Here is a 26298-nt window from a genome sequence, read left to right on the forward strand (position 1 = left end):
ATCACTAATTTTGAAAATCTCCCAAAAATTGAATATTAACTCAATTGATGTAAAACCAATGCTCAAAAATAAATTTGTTTATTAATGTGCTTCCAAATTCCACTCTTTGATCTGCCAAAGAACACTAGAGTCATTGTAGGTATGCATTTTTGTGCCTTGGGATCTGATTTCAACCCAGGTTGACAACTAGTCCTCTCCAGGTATCAATATTTGGTAATTTGAGGTAATTTTTGCTTGAAACTATTGATAACTCCCTTCTAAATATGTCTATATCAATTACTTATCTCATTTACTTTGATTTAAGGTATTTATGCATCTATAAAGAAATTGGAGCCCCTTCTCTAAAAGGCAATATTAAGACTAAACTTTTTATTACCTTCCTATCATTTATCCTTATTTTTCTATCACATCTTTCTACTAGAATCTTCTATAACAACATCCATGTTTTTATTTTTTACCATATAGTTGTGTTATTACATGATACCACATGGTCAAAACTATATATTCTATGGACATCAACAAATATAGCTTACATACCAACTAAAAAAGAGTATGACTTGTAGTCACCTTATAAGTTGTTTGATACAAGAATAACATTGTTTATAAAGCTTTGTCTTAGTTAGTCTTCTTATCATTAAGTAATTTATTAAGTAACGTGCCAATTACCTTCTTTGTTAATTCCATATATCCATTATCTTAGGAATAATAGGTAGTAGACTCTTGATTGGATAATTAGCAGACTAGGTATATAGGCCAATAAAGCTTTGAATTGGAGACTTAAATCTAGGTTGTTTCAGCTTTTTAGGCAGTTATAGCTAATAATTCTAGAGAATTATGGATAAGATTCAAGACATTTTTTTTTAAAAGAAATAAAAAGATATGTGATTATTGTTGTCTTTTATAAGAATGGAAAAAACACACTTTCATATAGATGTCTAATACTATAGCAAGAAATAATCAACTAGGTACTCAATGGCTTCATTTAAAAAATTAAAGAACCTTGGTCACTAATTAGTGTTAAAAAACATCCATATCTAGTAAGCAAATGCTCATGAAGAAACTTAGCGATTATTATTGTTGAGTTGATCTTTAAGACCTAGGCCTCCACCTACTTAGTTATATAGTCTGTTGCCACCAATAAGTAATGAATATTATTTCTTAAAGCCATTAATTTAATTGGACCAATGAAACCTAAGTCCTACTTTATAAATGGTTCAATTGGCATATTGATCACTAATTAGACCAAGCTAATATTAGCCATGCTTCCAAATCTCTAGCAATAATCATAAGCCAAGTAGTATTTTAATACATCCTTATGTAGAGTAGACTACTAGTATCTTGCATCTAATATCTTTGGTAGTGATATCTTGTATAAAATGACCACAAATCACACCATTATGCATCTCTATTATTACTTTTTTTACAAAAATCAAGTCTAATACATATATTAGCACTAAATTATGGCCCTTCTTATGCAACACTCCATTGATCATCGTATATGGAAACAACTTCAAGATCAGCTTCATTTTTTCTTCTTTGATCACATTGAACTAAGTAACAGATATCTTGAGGTAATTAATAACATCAACTAGCTAATCAAGTTGAATGTAGAATAGACTAATATTCTTGGTCTAGTCCTCCATACCATTGTTGGCTCATCATTTGGCAATCTGGATAGTGCATTTGTCATTCCATAACTCGTCTTTGGTTTGTAAATAACTGTAAAGTCATATTTTTTGAACAATAGTAACCATCTAACAATCTAATCAAATACTTGGAGTTTATCGACCACATAAACTAATGTCATATAATCAACATAAAAAACAGGCATATTGACAAGCAAATATTGCATATATTTCTTCGAAGCATACACAATTGTAAGAGCTTCTTGTTAAGTAGTTTAAATAATTTGCTTATTATGAATCCTAAGAAAGTTTAAACTATGATAGATTGAAAGATTCTAAAAATAGTAAGAGATATGCAATGTTTTTTGGAATCTAATGACAAATTGATCTAATTCTCAACTAGCAACAACAACAACTATATAAACATCATATTAATAGCAATTCAACTACAAGCTTAAATTAATAGTAAATATACATAATTACTTAAGTTTTAATTACTAAGCAACGTACATCACAACAATGCACTTATACATATATACAAGAAAAATCTTATTAACACTAATAAGCTTTATAATAAATTTATAGTAAAAGATTTGTGTACAATGGCTTTTAATATTTTATTTTTATTTTTATTATTTGTGTTATTTATTTATATTTAAAAAAACATAATACATTACATGTAATTCTTTAATTTTTTTTATAAAAAACTTATTGAATTTATTTATAAAAAAAATATAATAAATTTATCCAAATTTTTTAATATAAATAAGAATTTTACAGTGTAAATGTGAGGATGTGTAGTATGGAGGTTGTGCACACAATAAAAAAGAGATGTCTACCTAGAGATTCCTTTAATTTAAAGACAACAAAACTTTAATTTCTTTGCAATTGTGGAACAAAAATACCATTCTATTCAATAAATATATTAACTTCTACATATCAACCACAAAACCAAAACAAGCTTGCAAAATACTCTCGCTTTAATCAAGTTACTCAAAGATCAATTTCTATCTTCAATCACATCATATGTCTACAACAACACAACCATCAATCGTATCTAAAATCAATGCCAACAAACACCATCTTGTGTCCAATCAAAACAACAACATCAAAACAAACAATATTACAAATCACACACCTAAAAACCATTTATTGCTAGAGAGAGAGATTTAATATGAAAAAGAAAGACTTGGTAATTACTCACTTTTTACACGTGTACACATACATGGGATCGAATGGGAGGGTAACGAACTAATAATTTTTTGCTTTCTTTCGCTCACCCTTGTGGGCAATAACCGTTTCCTCCAACTCGTCTCCGGATGGGGTCGCAGCAGTTGTGGACCCTAAACGGAGGAGGAGAAGCTCTCGCTCCTCGTCGTTGTCGTCGTCGCAGAAGCAGTTGCAGCGATGCGACGCACACAGACTCTCACTGGCGTCGTTGCAGGGATGCCGAGCATGCTCACAATCTGCAGCACACCCAGTTCACTCTCTACCTCAGTCTCAATCTCAACTCCTACTGCCGCTGATGAGCCGGGAGCCTGACTCTCCCAGTGCGCTGCTTCACCCTCGTTGAGCCATTTCCAATACCCTATCTCTTCAATTGGGGTTTGTCTGTGTGTGGGGGAGGATACGCCGCTCTGCTTTGTGACTATTCTCCCAACCCATTTCCTCAATTGCTCGTTTATGGTGGGAGAGAGGAACCCAGTTTTTTTCTTTTTTTGTATTTCGGGAGCTGGGGATTTTCGGGATTGTGCTGTGGGTTGTGGGTTTTAGGGGGACATGATGCTCCATGGGTTGAATTCGGCTGTTGCGCGGGGTTTGTGGGGAGAGCATCGAGTTGTCCACGCTCAGTTAGGGGTGCGTGGTAGGGGTTGCGTTCTGAGACGCGGTGATGTTGGCAGTGGGTGTCATGGGATGGGCACCGCGTTTCCTTCTGGTGAAGGTTTTGGAGTGTTGAGCGAGTTGGTAAGTTTTAGGATTGCTTCCTTCCCTTCCTCTTCCTCTGCCCCCTTGCCAATTCCGGTGCGTTGTCAAGGGGGAAGAAGACATCATAGAAGGCGGGAGCTTCCAGTGGATTCGGGTAGGAAACAGCGTGGTGACGAGAAGGTAGAAATTACACTTGATTTTGCTGAATTGAAGCAGAGAGCAGCAGATGCGGCATCGTCGACCAAGAAGGCGCTCGTGTCATCTGCCGGTAATGTGAGACAGGTAGCTCGCTTCAACCTGGGATTCGACTTTTTTTTAATTTTTAATTTTTACGAAACTTTGTTTTGTTTTTCCTATATGTGCTTTGGCAGCGGATTTCAGGGTAAATGAGGCGTCTCGAGTGAGTTCACAATCAATACCATGCTTGCTGCGCCATTGTCCCCAATAGTACATGTTGTATTCATTTTTATTTTTATTTTTATTGTTGAATTGTTAGAATTGTTAGAATTGTTGATTGCTAATCTCTTCGTTATGGTGAAGAGGATATTCCCAGCTGAGTTGTCAGTAGAAAACTGGGTAACTAGCAGGCATTTCCTGAGTGAGGGTTGTCTAACAAGTTTTGCACTGAGGACATGATTACTCTGATTTCGGCGATTACATGAGAGTTATTTTTTAACATTCAACCGCTGCTATGAGAAGAGTCTGAGTTTGATCGCTCTGTCCAGTCAGGTGTGACTTTTATTAAAGAGGGGAAACAGGCGTGGAATGAGCTTCGCACCAGTGTGGCTGTTCGAAACGACAAACGCGTGGTGATTGCAGTGAAGCAGTCGACCATTGACTTCGCTGGTCGGACTGTTTTATGGACTGTGCTGATGATTGTATTTTCTAGAGTATTTCTTGCATGGGCTAGACGATTCCATTGGGGTTGGGCTGATAGTTTCAACCGGCCTAGGACTGTAAGAGATCGGAGTTTGGGTGGAAGGGAGGTTGTCGTGAAGAATGGAATTAAGCTCTGGGAAGGAGGACCTTTCAAGTGGTCTGCTCGTAATTCAGTTCAAGGACTAAGTCCTTTGGATTATGTAAAGACTGATGCTCGTTCTGAAAAGGAGCTTAATCGGTTAAAAGCGGGTTCTGATCCTTTCACGTTCAAAAAATCTCAAAGTGAGACACGATTACCAGCTTGGTGGCCTGGTCCTGAGCAAGCACCTAAGTTGCCTTCGGAGACAACTGCTCAGGCACAAAGAGAGGCCAATGCTCTCCTGAATGGTACTTAGCTATGGCAACCTGGTTCAAGTCGGTTACAGAGTGTACGACTTTTATTGGATGAGATTTTTAGTTAAGCGAGTAATGAGGCGTTCGAAGGATGTGGAGAATATGTACTGGGGTTTATATTTAAATTGGTGTGATTGAAGCTGAGATTATTTGCATCATGGTAGTGCTTTTCGTGTTCAGTACAGGTTGTGTTGAGTAGAAATGGTAGTAATGCTAAGTAGAATATATTTTAACTTAATTAGTTATTTTCAGTTGTTTGTTCTTTTTCTGCAACGCACTATTTCATATCCTCTCCCTTCAGATGGACACACCTTCAATATAGAGGGGGATCCTCAGCTTTGATCTATGAGAGGTCGCGTAGGCGTGGAGCGCCAAGTTGGAATGGTGGACTAACGTTAACCATGTTGATTCAGATATGCTGGAGAGGAGAATGAACGGGATAGACTTTGAGAGTCATAACATAATCAAGGTGAGCTTTTGATGTGTCGCCTCTTTTTCTTTTTTTCTTCTTTTTCTTTTTTACTGTAAGGTTCGATATCTTACTTAACGTATTTATGACGAGGAAGTTGCGATACTGCCGAAAATAATTATATTATTCTTGTCATAACATCTTTTGCAGTTACGGGAACTATGTCGGAACTATGGAGCTGAAGTCAAGTTTGGGACAACGAATACACGCGATGCCTTTTATCGAACTGCCTTGCAACTTGTTCATAATGCTTGTATAAGGTATGGTCCTTTACACTCAATACCAAGTATGACGGTTATAATGTATTTCGAGTTAGAAATATAATCTTATTCATTTCTCTTAATTCAATATTTCGTCAACGTTTTCATAAAATCCTGATTTTCACTTGAATTCGCTTTGCTACTCTTAGAAGAGCTGCTAGTCTCTATATTCTAGCATATTGACACACCTGGTCTGATGAATTTGGCTGCTTATTTCAAAGTTGTGGTAATTCAGTTACTAGATTTTATTGTTAGCTTCCTTATGGGTTTGGCCTCAACGCATTGATTGTAGTTGTCAAGTATAAGACTTGATTACCTGCTCTGATTTTCTTTGAGATGACACTAGCTAAAATTTTGCTCCATGATCACCAGGGGCGTCGAGTTCCCAAATGAGGGCGTGGTCAACTTTACTGCAGGATTAGCTCGCAATATTGGAATAGACGTGAAAAAAGCAGCCATTATGGTTATTGCTTCTGTCGCAGCTCAAACACGAGCAACTTTCTTACAGACATGGGTAAGAGACTCCGCATAATCTGTTCATGAGCTTGGACCTGCTTTTTTGTTCGGTGCTGGCTCGATGACGTCAAAGTTCAATGTTTTCGATGAAAAAATGTCATGTTTGTCTACAGTTTCACTGGAAGTGGATTGGTGATATGCTTTTTTTTCACTTGTTTGGTTTGTATTTTAAGCGGTTCCTTGCTTGCGGACAGGCATTACATGAGCGTGGCGAAATTGAATCTGCACACAAGGAGCTTCAAGGATTAATACGAATTCATGAAAACTTCAGCCCAAATCGTAATTCTGTACGTTCCTTCGACGTTGCCTTGAGATTTCACTGATCATTTCATTCGAGCAATGGCGGATTAGTGTGTAAGTTCGATTCAAGCCGCTCTACGATTTGGAGCTCATGATGCCCACAGTTGGGTTTTATTTAATTGTTCGGTACCCATTTGCTCTGAGCACTTTAACAGCAAGTCATTGTAAACGCGGTTAAATGTGGATGTCGACTTTGTAACGTAGCAGCTTCAGACAACGACATGCGAAGTACTCACAAATAGTCTTAGGAATTTTAGTTTTTCATATTTTGATCCACAGTGCACAGCTAACCTATCTATTTTGTTGGAACCCTTGCAGCCAGAGATGGACATGGTTGCTAGAGGTCTGACATACTTACCACTTGAAGATCGACGTGAGCTACTGGAAATGTACATCTTCGCTGGAGGAAATAATACTGAATGGCTTGCAAAGGAGGCATTGGGCCTCACAGACCAAAACTAATATTTCTGGATAAATGCGCTGATTCCTCTGCACGGCTGCAAAATACCAACTCTAATGCTTTATACACCTTAGCCGATGCTTAGAGTTATTGATTCACCTCTTACCGTAGAAGGGGCAGTTTTTGGCAACCTCATTGATGAGCTAGGCCGAATTAGTTTAGGCACAAGCTGCAGCGTATTCATCAGCGAATTGTAACTTTGATGACCAGTTTTAGGTTGAGATTATTTCAGTCATTTTAAGTCTAAATTTTTTTCTCCAGAAGTTTTCTGGGTTATTCACATATCTTCCATGCAATCTTTCTAGGAATCCCTTAACACCACGCTCACAGCAGCAAATGTATGTATGTTTGATGTCAAAATATGTGTATTGAAATTAGTTACGTCTTTCGTATAGAAAGCAACAATCTGTTACAATATCAACAAAAAAAATAATAATTAATTCCGCAGATCAATCATTAAAATATTTTTTGAAATGCAAGGATATGGAATCATATATGTTTAGAATAGTTGTTAACTTAAGATTTTGTTATTTTTACGATAAACATTACAATAAACAATCTCATATTTAATGATGTGGTTGCAATTCACCAAAGTATTCAACGCTCTATAACAATGTTCATTCTTACTTCATGTTTATTCATAAAAACTTTGAAAAAACAAAACAATAATATCCTGATTTTAACAACAACATCAGTCTCAAGTCAAATACTGTTTCATCTTGAACAGAGCAAAAATCTTCCTTATAGCATTGACAACTTCGATGTCGGTGTCAAGAATATGTCAATACATCGGTGTGGGTGTCTGGAACATGTCAACACTTAGGTGAAGTCGGTGTCCAGAATATATTGATACTTCAGTGTCGGTGTCTAGAATATGTCGATACTGCGATGTCGGTGTTGATGTCGATTCCTAGAATGTGTCGAGACTTTGCAAACCCGAGATTCTGATACCGAGATGGAGGGTTCCTTCGAAGCAAAATCAGCACAAACGCACCAAACGAAGAAGATTCCAATGCAGTTGTGTGTCATGCGATTGGAGGCTGGACCCAATCGGAATAGGAGAGGGGCGGCTCTGTGGTGTATTCAGGTTGCTGCGGGATGAAGCCGCTCCGAAAGTCGAGATGCGAGTAATCATCGGAGAACATGGGCGGGAGGCTCAGAGAGGGCTCGGGGGCCTCTTGAGGGTAGGGCGCTGGATCGGGAGTATCCCAGAGGTAGTGGGTGGAGTTCTCGGTCTTACTGTAGTCGATCCCCGGGGTGCGTCGCAAAAACGGCTGGTTCCGCTGAGCTGATGGGGTGAAGTGGATTTTGGAATTGATCATACGTCCGGAGCCACCGAGAAGTCTAGACGTTGGGGCTGCGGAAGGATCCCATCGCCAATCGAGCTTCTGCTTCTTCTGCTTCTTGCACCGACAGTCCCCCGACCCTGCAAAGCAAACATCCGATCAGTGCTACCATGTGGGTGGGAGCCTTCCATTCTCTCTATTTTAGATTATTCCTCTCAACTTGCGCCACGCACGGAATCCCACCATTCATCATTTCCTTCGTATGACGTGACAAATTAAATCTATCTGTATTTACACTTGTGAAGGAGGTTACAAATTATGAGATGGATTGAAGCAAGAATAAGTTTCTCAACCAATATAAACTTCTTCACCCACTTCCAACTTGATAAGCAATCTGTCCTTTTTTTCTTTTCTTTGTTTTTTTTTAATAAAACGAGAGGTTTTATTTCACCTCACAAAATAAACAAATTAAGAAACATGAACCCTTTATGAATCCTTGTGGAAGCCAGAATGAGCTTGAGTCAAAATTAATTCAAAATTTAAAGTTTTTCTTTGAATCATCAAATTTTCACCATTTCCTTGAAGAACAAGCGTAAATTAAAGCATGCAAGCAACCAAAATTTCCATGAACAACTAAACACTGGCGAGCTCAACCGTAGATCGGGAAGGCAACAAGATTCACATGTAATTCAAGAAGCCTGTCTTCAAATCTGTCGACCTCGTGTCATGGTTGCCGATGATGTGATCTACGGCACCACAACCACCACTCTGAACAACATTCACGGCGTAGCAGCAACCATTATCTAACACACACAAACCGACTCAATCTCGTCTTCTTGGCTGTGGAGCTTCGATCAAGGTCATACACTGGAGGTTGTCCAGGCTACTACAACACCCTTCACGAGAGAGGGACAGAAAGGGGGAGATAAGTGCAAATATGTATACATTAATTACCTGCGAACTGACCAGAAGAGCGGAACGGATTAGAAATGCAGTCGCCGCAGCCTGAATCTAGTTCCACCAGTTGCAGGAAACGGAGGCTCGCGAGGGAAGAGGGTTGAAGAGGAGAGCCTGTGCCATCATCAGGCATCTGCCGAAGCAGCTCAGAGAGCACCACCATCCCTGCAATAGCCGCGAGGAACGCGACGGCAACGCAGTCTAGCCTCGAACTCGGCCGCCTGCCGAACGCTACCATCTCATCCGGCTCCTAGTTTCTCCTGCCTTGCGATTGAGTTCAGTGGGGAAGATGGCTGACGATTCCAGACAGCTCATTAGTCGTGAATGGGGAAGATGATGCAGCTGCAAGTCTGCACAAGCAGGGCTTGAGCCCAAGCAATGCCACATCCCATGATTCCGAAATGGAGCCAATTACTGTTGCAGGTACAACAACATATCAGTCTTTGTGTACATAATATGAAGGTGATGACCACGCCTCAGAACCTTCTTGCACATATCGATGCTCTAAGATACTCACCAAGTATCGGCCAATCTCATCGGAAGGTTTCTAAACCATGAAGCAGGAGGACATGGTGTATACTGCTTTAATAATACGAAAATATCTGCAACTGCCTCACACACGAAGCTCTTCATCCTATGCGCACAAATCAGGTTGTTGGATTTCAGAGAGTAATTTGAATCTGGGTTTATGATTTTCTTCAAAATCTGTCTTCCATTTGTATCGAGAATCACTTCTTTTTGTTTTTGTTTTATTTCGGCATGAAGAAATTTGTGACATTAAACATTTTTTTAATTGCAAATGTGTTACACGGATACAAACATTGGTCGAACAAAATAGTGATACTATGAGCACAACTTGTGACATTTTAGAACTACCTTGGTAATTGAAATAATATGTATCGAATGGAGTTTCTAAAAAGTGAGATCAGATCAGGTGATGTAAAATTGACACACTACAATTTTCGCTCAAACAAGTTGAAATAGTTTCTATATATATATATATATATAGATACACACACACACACACATATATATATATATATATATATACACACACACACATATATATATATATATATATATATATATACACACACACATATATACTTACACATCTCTGTAACACTATTTTTTGTTGCACTTACCTCATTTCCAAAGAGTAATCAACCTCCCCACAGGCCTTTTGCTTCATCAGTTCCACAATCCAAACGGGTAGAATGCGTTGTGCACAGGGTGTGTGGCTGATCCGTGCCGTGCCGGCGTGGCAGATCTCACGCCCACCGCATCCCTGTGATCGGAGCAATGGTACCATAACCCAACCATGCGGAGACTGTGCACTGTGACGACTGATAGCCAATCGATCAACCCAACCACCCCCCCTCACGATCGCATCCATCACATTTATAAAACATCCTAAATAAAACTTAAATAATCTTATAATATTTTTATAATACTGATATCTATTTAAGATTATATTTTTCTACCTTAGTAATTTTTATAATAATAAAATAAATTTAAATCTATTAAAAATCCTATTTTTTATAATTAATTTAAATGACATGAAGTTCTTTTTTGTGTTTTTTTAAACTATTAGCTACTCATTGATACGATTTTTATAAATAATACATGTAAATAGGAGACTGATAAAGACATTGGTTTTAATAATTAATCTTTAATATTTAAAAATAAATAAAAATATTAAATTAACTAAGATAATAGCTTTCAAGACTTATCAAGACTTTATTTTTATTACTTTTTTTTTAATAAGACTTTTATAATTTTTAAATGATTTAAAATTCTTATAAATACTTAAATAATAAAAAAGAATTTTTAATCTTAATATTACTATAATTAAATTATTTTAAAATATGTTTTTAATCAATCCACCAATTAAAATGCATTAATAGAATTAAAATCCTAATTTATAGTTGCATCCCTACTAATACAAGTCTAAGCTACTTTAGATTCTATCAAATTTTATTTTATTTTATTTTATTTTCTTCTTTGTATTTGATATTGAATAGATCTTAGTAAATCATAGAGTGGATATTGGCCATTTATTAGTTCTTGGTTTTTTATTTTTTTATTTTTTTATTTTTTATAGTATGTTGTAATATGAGTTGTATTCCTTGGAAATGTACCAAGTACTTGGTTGTGGAAGGTGAAGTTTTATTTTACAAATATTCAAAAAATCCTAAAAGGTTTCATCTACATAAGAAGAATATAATTCAAATTTCAATTCAAAAGCCCTTAAAATCAATACAAAGTACTTAAAAATAATCTTTTTAGTAATTTCAACTATACATAAATTCCAATTGCATCATTACTTTTATAATTAGGTAATTTTGATTTCTCTTTGCAAGCCCTAATCCTAACCAATAAGCTTTGGTGAGCTATAACACCTAATTTGATTGTCTACTTGATACAGAATTTTGTATAAAAATTCCACTATAAGTCTTCTATATGATTAGAAAAATTCAGCTCAATCCAAATTACAAATTGTGAAAAAAGTCCAAAAAACTGCATTGATGTGGCTTGACTGCCAACTTGAAAGTCAATATACATGTTCCAGTAGCTATTTCTCCTTCTTCAACCATTAACTTTAATTTAAAATCATTATATAACTTGATCTTGAAGTCTTCTAACACTATGCAAAATTTCACCTTGATCTAACTACTAAATCTTTAGACATCATAGAAACCATACTTGACTCCAAATTGTCCACTTCTAACACTCTCTTATATCAAATCCTCGATATCTCTTAATTGCACTATTAGATTAACACAAAATTTTACAAATACTTAGTATATTGAATAAGCCAAGCATTATCAAATTTTGAATTGTAGATGTGACACCAATTGTACAAACTAGTTTAGAGTGCTAGTTCTAATTGTATTGTATAAATTCTAAGTGACTAATATAAACTGTGACTTTGAACAACAATTGCAAAGTCTTTCCAAATATTATGAAAGCAAGTCTTATACTTACAATAAGCTATTATAGAGGAATTTTGGTCATAGGCAAGGCTTTGGAGTTGATAAACAAGGACTTAATGTGGCAATAGGACCTTTATAAGCTCATCAAATTAGAATTAAGAAAACTTTGGCATTGATTTTCTACTATTGTGACCATTCTTTTCCTTAGGCGTAATAAGAATAGTGTTTGAAGTTTGAATCCTTATTAGTATTATAGAAGCTACAATTCATATAATTAGATTTTTATATAAGTTAATTCTAATGCGATTGATAGAGTTTGTGTTATCACTATTTGCTTACAATCAAGGTTGCAATCAATTGTATTTTTTTTATCTTAAATAACAAAACTTGACTATATGTAAGAGCTAGATTTTAACTTTTATTATTATAGAAAAATAAACAATAAATGTGCTAAATATCTCAAATATACATAATTAAAGCAATATTACCATAAAGAGATGCTTTGATTGTAGTATGTCAATGAAAGTAGAGACAACTTACAAAAAAAGAAGTCCCAATAGCTTACAAAAAATGCCACATGGAACTTGACTATTGAAAAAAATAGTCCTTGTAATGAATTTAGCAAAGACAACTAGATTTTATGTCTTATATATATATATGAAATAAATGATATTGTAATTTACTATACAATTTAGAGGAAAAAGACTGTAAAAGACTTTCTCCTCTCATGTGACATTTGTTCAAGATTCAAGAATTTTGAACATCACCTTTATGGACTTCTACAACCACTACCAATCTTGAAGCCACCATGGTTTTCAATATCACTAGATTTCATCATTCATCTGTGTCAAAAAATATATATTTATTATAATTATTATTTAGGTAATATGAATAGGTAGAAGTAAATAAAAATAAATTAATTTTATAATAACTTATAGAAAAGCTTCTTAGAAACTTTATAGATGCTGGTTTGATTTTATATATATAAAAGTCATTGCACCCCACAGGCAATGCAGGTTTCGCTGGATCTGAACTAAGCGAAGTCGGCTTGCTGGAGCCGAAGTGCGCTTTGAACCAACAGCTGGTGCATGCCACGGATCTCCAAACTCAGGGACCGTAACAGTGGCCGAATCCGCCTTGCTCAACTTACGTGTGCAGTAAGTGCTCACACAGGACAGTCTGAAACCTACATCGAAAACCATGAATCGTAGCAACCAATAGACTGCAAAGAGGTTCAATCTTCGCAGGCACACCAATTGCGGTGGAACGGCACTAAAGCTGAACGTGGATCCACAGCAAATCTCTAGCTCTCATGCATCCGAGACAATAAGAGTATCATCGGAGATCAGCATTGGGATCCCGTAAACAGCAAGGTGTGCACACAAGTTGTAATCACAATCAGCTAGAATCAGCTAACGGACCTCATCGATATGAACGTCGGTGGTCTGACGTTGTCGGTAGATTTCTTCCTTTAGTTTTGATAGTGGGTGTTGGATGTGTAGATGGCTGATTTTACATTACAAGTTTATAGTTTATTAGTGTAATGTTGGACTGTGATGTGTTTGTTGCTAAGTAACAGGTTGTTTTGTGGTGTGATAAATTGAGTGGTTGAATGGCAATTGGACTTTGATTACTGGGCTACTGTCATTTGCACCATAAATTCTGTGATATTTAGATAAATGACTTTTAAATTTGAATTTTTTTAACAAGATTTGGAACTCAGCCGATAGATTTATTTAAAAGAGAAACTATATGTATACATATACCGCTTACCAATCTTTTGTTCGATCAACCGACCATCATCGGTGGGCAGATGCATGCTCACACAATGTTTCTTAAGATGTTTCCGAAGGGAGGTAAAGATTTATCCTCACACTACCAACTTTTACACAATATAATAGAATATATGTGAAAGATTAAAGAGCTTAGTATTTATTATATACTTATATTTTGCAATTTATAACAACTTTTGTTTTACAAAAATATTAATTGTGGTTACTTTCTCAAACAAAGAGTTGGAATTAGTCATTTGTGGACAAGAAAGCTATCAATTAAATGACTATATTGGATATAAGAGAGTCTCTTATAGATGATAATTTATCATATATTAGAAAACAACCATCTGATTGGTTGGTTGCACCATGTCACAAGTGGCATAAGGGCTTGGCACCCAATCACTTGCCCATTGCACAATTGCAATTCAACTCAGTCTACTTCTACAACAAGATCATATTTGCCATACAATTTACAGAGCACACAATACCAACATGCAAAATACAAAGCACTTCTCTAATCTTACCAACCAAGAGAGACTCAAAATATACCAAAAGCATACAAAGTCTTCTCACATGAGTTAAAGCAACCTTACACATTAGATTGAAGTAAAGTTTGGCTTGGAAGAGCATCCAACTCAAGGCACCATCAGCATCATTCTAAAAAAGAAAAAGAAATATAACAACCTAAATCCTTTTAGTCTTGATGTCATAGTATGCTTTTTGGCCTTTACAACCTTTGTTGATTTTAAGACAAGATACTTGAATGCATTTTTTGTACTAAAATTGCTTTTTCATGCAACATACATTCACCACAAAGCATCTTGAGTTAGACAACGCTTTAGAAAAATGAATCCTTTAATGTCAATCACACCATATAGCAATTATAACAAACTTGATCAAGAAGAAAGAAAGTAAAAGCTTACAAATCTTATAAGCATGGCCAAACCTCCAACCTTTTCCAATGGATGGATAAACAAGTTCAAAAGTTGACACCACTTCAAATTATTTAAGTTCCATGGTAAGAGCAATTTAGCCAATATGCATATTATTAAAGAAGCATTGTCTATTATTCAAGAAAAACTCACTTAATTTTTTTTTTAAATACATAAAACATAGACAAGATAGGGGGTATTTTATTTAATGGCCCCAAATAAGACAATTGGACAAAAGCAAATTGAAGGATGCAAGAAAGACAAAAGTCAAATTATAATTATATTCACCACCAATATAGATAGATCACATTATTTTTTTGTCATTTTTTCTTAAGCATACAATCAGAGCTTTGCACATTTAAGAAGAAATTAGATGAAGATCTTGGTTTTTGGTATTGGTAAAAAAATAAGATTTGATGATGAACGTATTCTTCCAAGAGTGACTTAAGAAGGCCAACAATCAAGTCAAATAGGAAAATTGCTAGATTCTACTCCTTTACATAATACACCATTGCATATTACTAGTGATTTAGAGGTTTTAAATGTTGAGATTGTGTTTTTGCCATCAAACACCATATCAAAGATCCAATCCATGGATATTGGAATATTGGATTGGAAAAATCGAACTACCGAGCTGTAAGCTTTGAATGAAGTGGCCTTCTAAATGACTAGAGGGGTGGCGGCAGGGTTGATGTGCCCTATCCTAGTTTGGCTGTCACTCACCGCATCTGCAGGTACTGCACCATTTCCAAAGCAGGGTTGGGGCTGGTCTTAGAACTGACACCTTGGAGGACTTTTCTCCACTGCAGTACCGTTACAGTTCTAACCTACAGAAATCAGGAAATAAATTTGAACAGAACTGCGGTTGGCAATGCCAAGTTGTGTTAGCCGAGTGTGGTAAAGATGTTCACTATATCCGATTCTTCATTGAAGTGGAACCGAAGTGAAATAATTATTACAAGCTCGTAAATTACAATTCCTACTTCTTCCTACTGGAGAAGTATACCGGAGAAGTATGTGGTTGAGAATTATCCTGCCCAGATACTCATGTGTACAAATCAGTCTGTTCCAAAGCAGAGAAACCATCAGGAAAAAGAGATCCCAAACCAAACATTGTGATCATAAGACTGATACTCCGAACTCGCAACACCTGCCAGATTGAAGAAACTACATCAGACCATCGAAACACTTAATCAATGCATATGCTTCAGTTGTTCTAGGGAAACAAGAACAAAACTTCAATTACATATACTGCTTTCTTTCTGCCGCACAGCTAGATAGCATCAGTAATGCCAAATCCTACAATTAAGCCAAAATGATTACTTTTTAGTTGACAACTTATGCGAGGAGACCTCGGATGAAGCTTCAAACGTGATACAGCAAAGAAAGCTGCTTAGTTTTGAGAGTGCGGTGGTAAGCACCGTGAAAGAGCAGGGGGACCGATTTTCTGGATCTCGTCAAACTTCTAATAATGCTCTTGATGCTGTTTTGATGGTAGCATCTGCAGTTTCTGCGCAGCAGCAGCCATCTGCACATGGTACTCATTTCTTTTAAGAGGCAATAGGAAGAAGTCGAAATTTGGCAATCTTCCGTATCCCTGATGCTCTTCTATGAAGACATCCCCACAATTATTTCACACATCGTCTAGTAAAAAAAAACAAAGAAACAAAGAAATAGCAACAGTCAAGACGCGATACACAGCAGATGAAAAAAAAAAAAATAGCTGCAATAAAACTATATTGTAAAAAAATTGACCTTATGAAAGCGTACAGAGAACATTACACTGTCTCAAACGTTACGACATTCGTTGTCAAGTTTTCCGTCAAAGATCAAAGGCAACAAGAGTAGCTTTACCACACAAAGACCGATGAGGCAATGCCATCCATGATCCAGAAACAGGAGAAATCAACAATGCAGCTCTTCAAACTCAAAGTCAGCAGCAGCAGCTGCAGAAAGTTTTGAATTCTGCTACAAGTAGACAACTCCCGGTGGTCTCGGTCTCCTGTCTCCCGAGATCCACGGCCCTAAAAATCACAAGCATATGTTAATTGCTTCATCAAATAACGTCGTCACCGCTCGAGGCAGCATTAATGCCACGGCGTCCCGCTGTTTCAGTCACAAAAAAAGTTGAGACAAGACTTAGCAGACAAAAGTTTCGGAGGATCGTAACGAACACGCCCGAGACTAATTGACATTCTTCTGCGCTTCTCTTCGTCGAGGTGATGCCTGCACGCGACTTACTGTGGTGTGTGGAGCCATCTTTCAGCTACTCCTTGCGGCAGAGACTCCATCGCATGAAGCTTCAACGAAGAACAAAACTCATGTGGCGATGAGTCAATGCACGTCGAAGGCACAGCTGCTTTCTAGGTTACCGAAGTGGATGAACAGAAGGTGAAGGCGATGAATCGAACTTCATCACCGATCTTCATCCTCATCCAGTGAAACTGAAATTGTGCGACGATAAATTTAGGATGGATGATAAAGCTACATGCCTTAGTCTCTTGCACATTAAACATGTTTATATTCCTACTATAAAATAAATAATACTAATAAAAAATTATAGTTTTTGAAAAAAATTAAATTAAATCACATTCTAAACAAATAAAAATTTGAAATCAATTGGAAATATGCGACTCCAATTCAGGTACTGCTCGTCAATAATTCTATTGTAATCAATTTCAATAAATTGATAATAATTAACTCATTAATCAAATTAACGATTAAATTCAATCTATGGACTCCCCCCCCCTTCTAGTTGTAATTTGCTACTGTAAAAGAAAAGAAAAGAAAAAAAAAAAAAAAAAAAAAAAAATCATCTTCTGTATAGGAAAATAACAACAAAATAATAATAAAAAAAAAGTAAATGATAATCAACTTTAAATCAAATACCATCACCCTTCTTTCATGTGAACAATATTTATTCTACTTCAGATGAATTATTACACATAATGAAGAATTTATCTATTATTGTCGAACTTAGGTAGCTCTATTGATTTCTTTTGAGAATAACTAGTGTATACATCTTCTTTTGAATCAATGCTTTAATATCATTTTAACAACATTTTTCAATCAAGAATTAAATCTTTTGGTAGGTTGTCAAAGATTCACATCTTCGTAATTCCTTGTTATTTTTTCTACCCACCCCCCCCCATACATAAAATATTCATTTTTTGACTTTATCTTTGTCAAATTTAATAAAATTCAGCATTATTATTATTTATTTATTTATTTTTCCTTGCAACACTGGTGACAGAAACGCTCTAGCCTATTTCAAGTAAACTTACTGTAATAGATGTGTTAAGCAAAGATTAAACATCACATTGCATTGGGGCTAAATAAATTACTTCAGTCTCCTTTATGTTCTATTTAAATTTAATGCAATATATTCATTCAAGAATATGGTAATACAATTTTCTGAAAAAGACAAAACCATAAAAAGCACTGTTTACATGTATAAATATATATATATATATATATATATATATATATAACTTTTTTAAAAATATTTTATCCATTATTCTTTAATTTCTTTTAAAGAATCAAAATTTGGCAATTTAATAAATTTAAAAGTTGAAACAATACATTTGATGCATTTCAAAGTAATGCACATGATGGGTACCTGTGACATTGTAGTCAGTTGTAGCATGCTTTTATTGCCAACTATACATACACAACCTCCATGACCCTACACTGTAACAAAAATCATATTCCATCATGAAATTATGACAACAATTCACCTCCAGATCTTGAGAGTGGTTTTCAAACACAACAGAGATATCTTAGTGCATACATACACCTACATATATATGGTACATAGAGCACAAAACTGTATAATTTATTTTAATATTTTTTCACACCAAAACAAACCTTGAAGTTCCTGGCCCATGTGTTGTTAAATGGGATAAAAAAAATGAAATTATTTGCATGTGCTCTTGTTGGTTAAAATTTTAGATCTGCCCATTTTTCTATTAGTTGAAGTTTTGATTTACAAGAGGTCTTTCTCGAATAGAAGAATAATATGGAATTGCATGGTTTTTACAAGTGATGTCTCCAAACTCCATATAGAAAATTAACCAGAATTCATTATAATCAAAAAGGTCTATATCATCAAGCACATGAATGAATTTTTTTTACATTCATTTAATAAATAGTTGACGTTCAAGAAAATAGTTATTTCCTTTTTTATTTGTTATCATTATTACATTTTCTCTATTGGATACATCATTTTCAAAAGTTATTTTGATTGGAAGAAAAATTGACATAATTATCTAATTTAATTAATTTATTGATTCACTCATTCGACAGTTATTTTTACATATCACTCCAACAATTGTTTAAGTAGATATCCAAAAAGAGCTCATGTCATTGTGAAGTCACACTAAATTAGCCTCGGTAGATCGCAAGGGGGTCAAAGGGGGGGGGGGGTTTAAGAAAAGGGGCCTGAAGCCGAGGAGCCGGGCCTTTCAACGGGGGAGTGAGCAAATTCCAGCGCTGACGGGCGAAGTTACGACCCCCCCCCCAACCTACTCCTGCACAAAGTGATCCAACAAGGACCCATGAACGACCCACGTTTCCGCCAGGTCAGCCATAATGGAGCAGGGACCCAACAGCGAACCGCCACGTGGAAAGGATGACAAACTGTTCCCACTGGCAGCTACTCGAAGGCACAAAGGATGAAATCTGGAGTTAGTCGCCACCGCGTTGAAGAAAATTCCTCCAGGACAGTAACTTGGGATGCACCATAGTCGTTGGATTCAAAGTCCAGAGGATTCGTGGCCGTCCATTCGGACAAGGGGAAACGGAGATCGCTCTGCATCTTTCGGAGACGCACCTCCGCGTAGAAAGTCCAGCAATGAGCGATGCAAGCGATCTATTTGTTGAAGAAAGAGCTCGAGATCGGGGGTGTTTTCTTCTGTATTGCAGCTGCTCATTGATCTGTATCCCCTGGCCTTGCGTCTCGTCGATAGGCAAGCGTTTTCGCAGGAGGTTTGAAGTGGAGGCTGCCTCCTGGAGAACATTGAAGCAGACGACGACAACGACGACGACGTGGAGGAAGAAACAGGGGCTGACGGGCTTCGATTAGGTCTGCGGTGAGGTGTGCGGAAGCGATTCGCCATGGCGACCGGATGGCTCAAAGGCACCGTGAAGGCGGTACCTTCGGGGGATTCGCTGCTCATCATGGGAAGCGTCAAGGGTGGCCCGCCGCCGGAAAAGACCGTCACTCTAGCCGGCCTCATTGCACCCAAATTGGTGAGTTCGTCGTTACTGATCTTTGCTTCAGATCGATTGCGAGTCGGTTGTGGCGCTGCTTGCTGTTGTGCATATGTTGGCGGATTTTTTCATGTTCGTCTTTGGTGGCTGTAATGGATTGCTTTGTGGAAGCGTGCGAGGGGATTGTGAGCTTGTAGCCTATTCAGCTTAGGGGCAGGCATGCTGTCGCTCATGTAGCCGCTCTCGGATATTTTTTCTCGTCTCCAAACTTTTGACAAGGTTGAAGTGGTTGAAGATGTTGTTATCGTTTTGAGGACTTTTCTTATTGGCCCAGATTTGCGAGTAGGTCTATGTATTGCTCTGTTCTCTGTTGTGCTATTTCTAGGATCTGATCAGTGGTGATCTGTTGGTAAGTCGATTGCTTCTTGACGTCACTTGGGACTAAATGTGTCGGTGTTGAATGTGGATTTGTAAATCTTAACTCTTCTTTTGGGCTGTTCCTTCGAATCGTTAGTGAACAGATAAGGCATTATGGAATGGGATTAGGCCTTGTTGGTTTTACGTCTTGACTCGTTTCAAAGCTGATCGATAGCCTCCTTGTTTCAGTGTTGTTTTGAATCTCCACATTACGACATTTTTAAGTTATGCGGAAGGGAATTGGAACTGGCGTCTGAAGTTTCAAAAATTGAGACTTGATGTATGCATTTTGTGATTGTAACCTCGGTAATAACTTCTAGGATATAGGGTTCTTTCCTTTATTTAAGTCCCACTTTCAAGGTGGATGCTTGGTCAAGGCAGGTTGCAGGATGGCTAACTTTGACAGCAAGAAATGCGAAGCGGAGTTTGGAGTGTATAAATGGGTTTTCCCACGATCCTAATAGACTGTCTTTTGGGAGCCAGAGAGAATGGAGTAGTACTGAACATGAAACTTCTTCACGAACTCAGATGATTCTTCGAAGGCGAGCTATTACTTGTGTAACGAGCAAAGGGACGTTGATTCCTTCTGTTTTGGGTGCTTTTGCAGGCCCGTAGGGATGGTAGGGACGAGCCCTTCGCATGGGACAGTCGGGAGTATCTTCGCAAGATGTGCGTTGGAAAGGTTGTGCCCAGATCTTTTTCCTGATGGTGGTTTCACATATAGATTGTTCGATAGAAAAGGTGTAATTCTGTTCTACATTAGGGACATCCTTCATTCTATCGTCTTTCCGAAGAATAATACTTCAGATACGTACATTGCGTGGTTCGGTTCGCAGAATCATGTTGTCGACTATGTCTGTCTAGATGTCGTCTTACCTTCGTGGGGTCTATGGACTAACGATGACGACATGATCATCTACAGGAGGTCACTTTCAAGGTAGATTACGTTGTGCCTTCGATTAATCGAGAGTTTGGGACAGTCATTATGGGCGGAGTGAACGTTGGATATGAGGTCGTCGCCAATGGTTGGGCCAAGGTGAGCGTTTGTTGCTGGTATGCAGTGCTATTAAAGCCGTTGTAGCGGCAAGCGGTTGCTCAGTACGAGTGATTTGCAGATCTAGTAAAAAATGCAATTTATGTTTCCTTGGCGAGTGTTGATTGCCGTATATTGTGAATACTTAACGTGGTACGGCCATTTCATATTGTCACAGTTACTGAAAATTACTATCTTCATGAGCTAACTTGGCACTGCGTAAGTGTGCTCAGTATGGCAGAGGCCAAGTTGTCAGGGTCAAGGCTTCTGCTGCCTCTAATGCCATAGTTTGGGATCAAGCAGGTACGTCAGCAGGGAGGTCAAAACAGTGAGGTGCCTCCGGCAGTCATGACCGAATTGAACGAGCGGGAAATGAAGGCCCAGACTGAAGGCCTCGGCATTTGGAACAAGGTAAGTGGTTCCTTAGTGGATTGTCGACTCGTACACGGGTAGTTTCTGCACTGAAGGATTTAGTCATAGCTTCATGGCATATCATAGCTTGAATCGACAAATCCGTCTTTCATGTACTTCAATTGGTAACGTGGCCAAGGTTAGCGTATATCATTTTTTTACACGAAGACAAGAATTACTTTGAGTGAATTTATTCTGTGTACTTGTAGTGTATTCGTTCGGTGATTTTTAAAAACCTATTTCTTAAAGTCCTGACTCTCAATTGGCAGAGCCATGAGACTGATTTGTTCAATTGCACCGTCGGTATTATATGCATGGTCTGATTTCTGAAACATTCGCCTGCTTGTGGCAGACTCCGGGTGCATCAGAAGCCTCAATTCGAGAGTTGCCTCCATCTGCAATTGGTGATTCCGCTGGATTTGATGCACTCGGTTTGGTGGAGTCTAGCAAGGGGAAGGTTCTGCCAGCTATTGTGGAAGCAGTGAGAGATGGCAGCACTGTGAGGGTGTACCTTCTTCCCGACTTCCAATACGTGCAAGTTTACTGTGCTGGGATTCAGGTATGACCCGTCAGTTTTCAGATGATGTTTTGTTGTCTTTTTTCCTCCTTTCGATAGGTAAGGTAGGTCCGAGCGCCTAATTGAGCTCGAGTGTCGGGTCCAATTGGAAGAGATGGAGTAAGGTTCATTTGCAACATTTTCTGCAGTATTTTTTAAACCCTATATGCCTTGCAGGCACCTTCAATGGGTAGGCGTTCTCCTGTGGCGGATACTTTTGCCCAGGAAGAGGCCAAATCAAGGGGCGAGGAATCGAAAACCGGAGAGGCAGGAGAGGAACCTGCAGCACCCTTGACAACTGCACAGAGGCTTGCAGCTTCCAACAGCGCTGCTTCTCACGCTGAGATCCTTCCCGACCCTTACGCAAAAGAAGCTAAGCATTTCACTGAAGTGCGGGTGTTAAATAGAGATGTAAGCATTTCCCTGAAACGCTAAGAAAGGATCCCGTCTTTACATTTAGTTGAGGGGTTCGTGGGTTTCAGCCAGGCCAGGATGTGAGGTGATTTGGTAGTAATTTATGTGGGCTGTCGGGACATATTGCCGAAAAAAGTATTGGTACTTGTCGTTTGTAGTAATTCAGGAAGAATACCACGCACTCACATGTTGGCGATATTGATGGTGTCTAGGTGAGAATCGTGCTAGAAGGGGCTGACAAGTTCAACAATCTCATTGGTTCCGTTCACTATTCGGAAGGAGACAACGTTGTGGACCTGTCCTTGGAGCTGGTGAAGCATGTAAGTTGTATTGAAACATAGATCTGATACTTGCGGGCCTCGGACCCTTGAATTAGCCTTCTGCATATATTACTTTTGACAGCAATTGACCTGGCGCATTTCCGATATTCACAGGGGTTTGCGAAAGTGGTTGAATGGTCAGCTAACATGATGGAAGAGGTCGCCAAGAGACGTCTGAAGACTGCCGAATTGCAAGCTAAGAAAGATCGTCTGAAGATTTGGACAACATACGTGCCTCCTGCGACGAATTCTACAGCCATTCTTGATGTAAATTTCTCCGGCAAGGTGATTGAAGTTGTGAGTGGAGACTGCATCGTGGTCGCAGATGATGCTGCACCCTATGGAACCCCAGCAGCTGAGAGGCGTGTGAACTTGTCTAGCATCCGGGCACCTCGGGTCGGAAATCCGAAGAAGGATGAGAAACCTGCGGCCTATGCCCGTGAAGCAAAAGAGTATCTCCGCGGTCTCTTAATCGGACAACAGGTAGGAAGTGTCTAGCGAGCGCGCTGTAAATGTATGCCATGAATCTGCAGTTTGTGGACTTGGTAGTCAAGTGGATTTAGGGTGAAAACTTATGGAAGGATGGGCTTGTTCATTGCAGGTGAATGTTACCATGGAGTACTCACGGAAGTTTGGGGCCACAGATGGTCCAACACCAATGCCTGTCGTGCCAGGTTCCGACCGTACCATGGACTTCGGGTCTGTATTTCTGGTGTCGGCTCCCAAGGGCGAGGTTGCTGACTTGACGCCTGCATCTGTCTCTGGGCAGCCACAAGGTGCCAACGTTGCGGAAATGCTTGTGGTGCGGGGTTTCGCCACTGTGGTTCGACACAGAGATTTTGAAGAGCGGTCGAACTTCTACGATGCTCTTTTGGCGGCCGAGTCTAAGGCTGTTAAGGGCAAGAAAAAGATTCATTCGCAGAAGGATTCACCAGCGACTCACATTAACGACCTTTCTCTACAGGTAAGTGTCCTGTATTAGCCCTGTTATAAATAATGGTACCGTTTTTATGGCATAAGCAGCTTATGGCTCTGTTCTCAAAGCCAGCACCCTTTTTTACTGATATTTGAAGAGCCTTTCTTCAGGTTACAGAATAGATAACCTGGAGGGTGTGTATATACGCACCATCCTGTCCTGTCTACTGATTTCGTATGCTTGAATGCAGGGGACCACCAAGAAAGCTATTGCGTTTCTGCCGTTTTTGCAACGGCAAAGGAGGCTTCCTGCAATCGTGGATTACGTGCTGAGTGGACATCGGTTTAAGTTGTTGATCCCGAAGGAAACGTGTGCAATTGCTTTCTCCCTATCAGGTGTCCGTTGCCCAGGCAGAGGGGAGCCGTACTCGGAGGAGGCTATCTCTTTCATGCGCAGAAGGATCCTTCAGAGGGATGTGGAGGTGGGATTGAGTTTTACAGCAGTTTGCTGGCTTGTGACTTGAATGCAGTGAAGAATTTATGTGGTGGAAGTTACGATGAGCAGTTGTGGATTAGTCCAAAATGATTAAGTGATTCGTTGCGGGAATGTGTCTGCTGCAGATTGAGATTGAGACGGTGGATAAGACTGGTACATTCTTGGGGAGCTTGTGGGAAGGCAAAGAGAACGTTTCAGTGGCGTTGCTGGAGGCTGGTTTGGCTAAGCTTCATCCAAGTTTCAGCACTGATAGGACAGTCGAAGGACACTTGTTGCTTCGGGCTCAGGAGAGTGCTAAGAGTAAGAACTTGAAGGTATGGGAGGGTTTTGTGGAAGGTCAAGAAGAGGCGAACAGAGCTGCTGCTGCTGGAGTGAAGGCCACTGAGGCAAAAGCAGTTCCGGTAAAGTATCCGTACCTTTATCTCTGTGCTGTACAGCAAATTCAGGGCACATTATTGTGAATGGTTTTGTTCTTCGCGAATTTAAGCAAGGAATAACTTCTGTTATGTGTGCTACTTGTCTACTGCAGGTCTGTGTGGCTGATGTTTTGGGTGGGGGCAAATTTTACGTTCAAACAGAGGAGGCCAAAGTACTTATGATCCAGAAAACACTTGAAGGCTTGAATCTGAAGGACAAGGCCTCGCCACCAGGCGTTTTCACTCCCCAGAAGGGCGAGCTGGTGATCGCCCAGTTTTCTAGTGATAACTCATGGAACCGAGCGTTGGTAAGTCAGTGGTTAGTTATTGTGTAGTCGGAAAGTATGATGCGAGTGTGTTTGAGTCCTTGTATTAGCCGCAATACTGTGACGCCTGTTCGTAGAAGTGCATTGCTCAAGCTCGTATTGAATTTGGTGCAGATTGTAAATTCACCTCGACAAGGAACTGCAATAACAGCGAAGTCATTGTATGAAGTGTTCTACATTGACTACGGAAACCAGGAGTCGATTCCACTTTCTAGGCTGCGACCACTAGACCCTTCTGTATCATCACCTGCTCAAGGCTTGGCGCAACTATGCAGACTGGCTCATATTAGGGTCCCAGAGTTGGAGGATGATTTTGGCGAGGAGGCAGCAGAGTACCTATCGGACTTAGTAGCTAACAAGTCTCTGCTTATGAAGGTAGAGGACAAGGATACTACTGGTGGCAAGGTGAGAGGAAAAGGAACAGGAACTTGCTTGATCGTCACTTTGATCGACCCAGCTTCGAGCAAGACAATCCAATCATTGATGCTTGAGGTAAGTCCTGGTATTAGCCAGCTTGTGACGTGTTGTGTTTTTTCATTCTGATGATGATCTAAATCTGTTGTGATGTGTCGTCTTCCGGATGTGTATTAACCCAAAAGCTTTCCTCTGAAAATGTACAGAATGGGCTGGCAAAGCTGGAGAAGATCAACAGGTGGGACACACCGGAGAAGAAAAACATCCACGCCGAGTACGAGGAGTACCTTAAGGAGGCAAAAAAGAACCGGCTGAACATGTGGAGCTATGGAGACGTGGAGTCTGACGAGGAGGACACGCCACGCAGGCCAATGGGACGCCGTTAGGATGTGTTGTAAAGGTTTCAGGAATAGAGATCAGTGTGTTCTGCGATGCGGCAATTTGCTACTGTAAGCCTTTACTTGGAAGGTCGGCTCCTCTTTCCAGGAGCAGAGTGATAGACTTGATTGCTTTTGCTGGGTTGTAATTCTTCGCTCCACTGGGTATGATTTTTCTTACTAGTAGGATCATTTTGGAGTTTAAGCAGGTGCATTCCGCAATTAATCAGGTCTCGTTATCTTTCATCGCATTGGTCCTGATGTTTCACTGAAGTCCA

The 26298-nt window shown here is 38.9% G+C and overlaps 3 protein-coding genes, 1 long non-coding RNA gene and 1 pseudogene across 9 annotated transcripts in view; 2 read left to right on the forward strand and 3 right to left on the reverse strand.

Moving 5' to 3' along the window:
* LOC112289892 (ATP-dependent zinc metalloprotease FTSH 5, mitochondrial-like) overlaps nt 1–3290 on the reverse strand; it is a 37351-nt pseudogene extending 34061 nt beyond the window's left edge. Inside the window, exons 1-2 of the transcript XR_016505655.1 lie at nt 3287–3290; nt 2906–3091 (exon numbers count right to left, since the gene is read on the reverse strand). The product of XR_016505655.1 is annotated as an ATP-dependent zinc metalloprotease FTSH 5, mitochondrial-like (transcript). The remainder of the gene's footprint in view (nt 1–2905; nt 3092–3286) is intronic.
* LOC112289992 (uncharacterized) lies at nt 2929–7112 on the forward strand. 2 transcript variants are annotated; one of them, XM_024535820.3, is made up of 7 exons: nt 2929–3833; nt 4277–4817; nt 5237–5292; nt 5443–5552; nt 5925–6066; nt 6263–6422; nt 6687–7112. In XM_024535820.3, the coding sequence occupies exons 1-6, from the start codon at nt 3405–3407 to the stop codon at nt 6389–6391; spliced, it is 1407 nt and encodes a 468-aa protein (XP_024391588.1). In that variant the 5' UTR covers nt 2929–3404; the 3' UTR covers nt 6392–6422; nt 6687–7112. The 2 variants fall into 2 exon arrangements, with proteins under 2 accessions (XP_024391588.1, XP_024391587.1); XM_024535819.3 differs by having other exon boundaries at nt 6263–6355.
* Nucleotides 7113–7637: 525 nt separating this feature from the next.
* LOC112289993 (uncharacterized) lies at nt 7638–9441 on the reverse strand. The gene is made up of 2 exons (XM_024535822.3): nt 9069–9441; nt 7638–8254 (listed from the first exon to the last, which is right to left on the reverse strand). Exons 1-2 carry the CDS (start codon nt 9307–9309, stop codon nt 7854–7856), a joined length of 642 nt encoding a protein of 213 aa, XP_024391590.1. The 5' UTR covers nt 9310–9441; the 3' UTR covers nt 7638–7853.
* Nucleotides 9442–15609: 6168 nt separating this feature from the next.
* On the reverse strand, nt 15610–17078 carry LOC149987994 (uncharacterized). 4 transcript variants are annotated; one of them, XR_016505689.1, is made up of 4 exons: nt 16956–17078; nt 16569–16738; nt 16136–16242; nt 15610–15864 (listed from the first exon to the last, which is right to left on the reverse strand). It is a non-coding gene; the product is annotated as an uncharacterized LOC149987994 (long non-coding RNA). The 4 variants fall into 4 exon arrangements; XR_016505688.1 differs by having other exon boundaries at nt 16497–16738; XR_016505690.1 differs by having other exon boundaries at nt 16038–16242; nt 16497–16738.
* A 2515-nt stretch (nt 17079–19593) lies between these two features.
* Nucleotides 19594–26266, forward strand: LOC112289602 (ribonuclease TUDOR 1). The gene is made up of 14 exons (XM_024534938.3): nt 19594–19964; nt 20950–21024; nt 21265–21378; nt 21679–21786; nt 22139–22345; nt 22520–22753; nt 22969–23076; nt 23191–23559; nt 23678–24040; nt 24243–24473; nt 24613–24888; nt 25017–25211; nt 25344–25721; nt 25850–26266. The coding sequence occupies exons 1-14, from the start codon at nt 19830–19832 to the stop codon at nt 26027–26029; spliced, it is 2973 nt and encodes a 990-aa protein (XP_024390706.1). The 5' UTR covers nt 19594–19829; the 3' UTR covers nt 26030–26266.
* Nucleotides 26267–26298: the final 32 nt, after the last annotated feature.

This window comes from Physcomitrium patens, chromosome 12, assembly GCF_059467195.1.
Source record: "Physcomitrium patens ecotype Gransden chromosome 12, ASM5946719v1, whole genome shotgun sequence".
In the NCBI taxonomy this organism is placed as follows: domain Eukaryota; kingdom Viridiplantae; phylum Streptophyta; class Bryopsida; order Funariales; family Funariaceae; genus Physcomitrium; species Physcomitrium patens.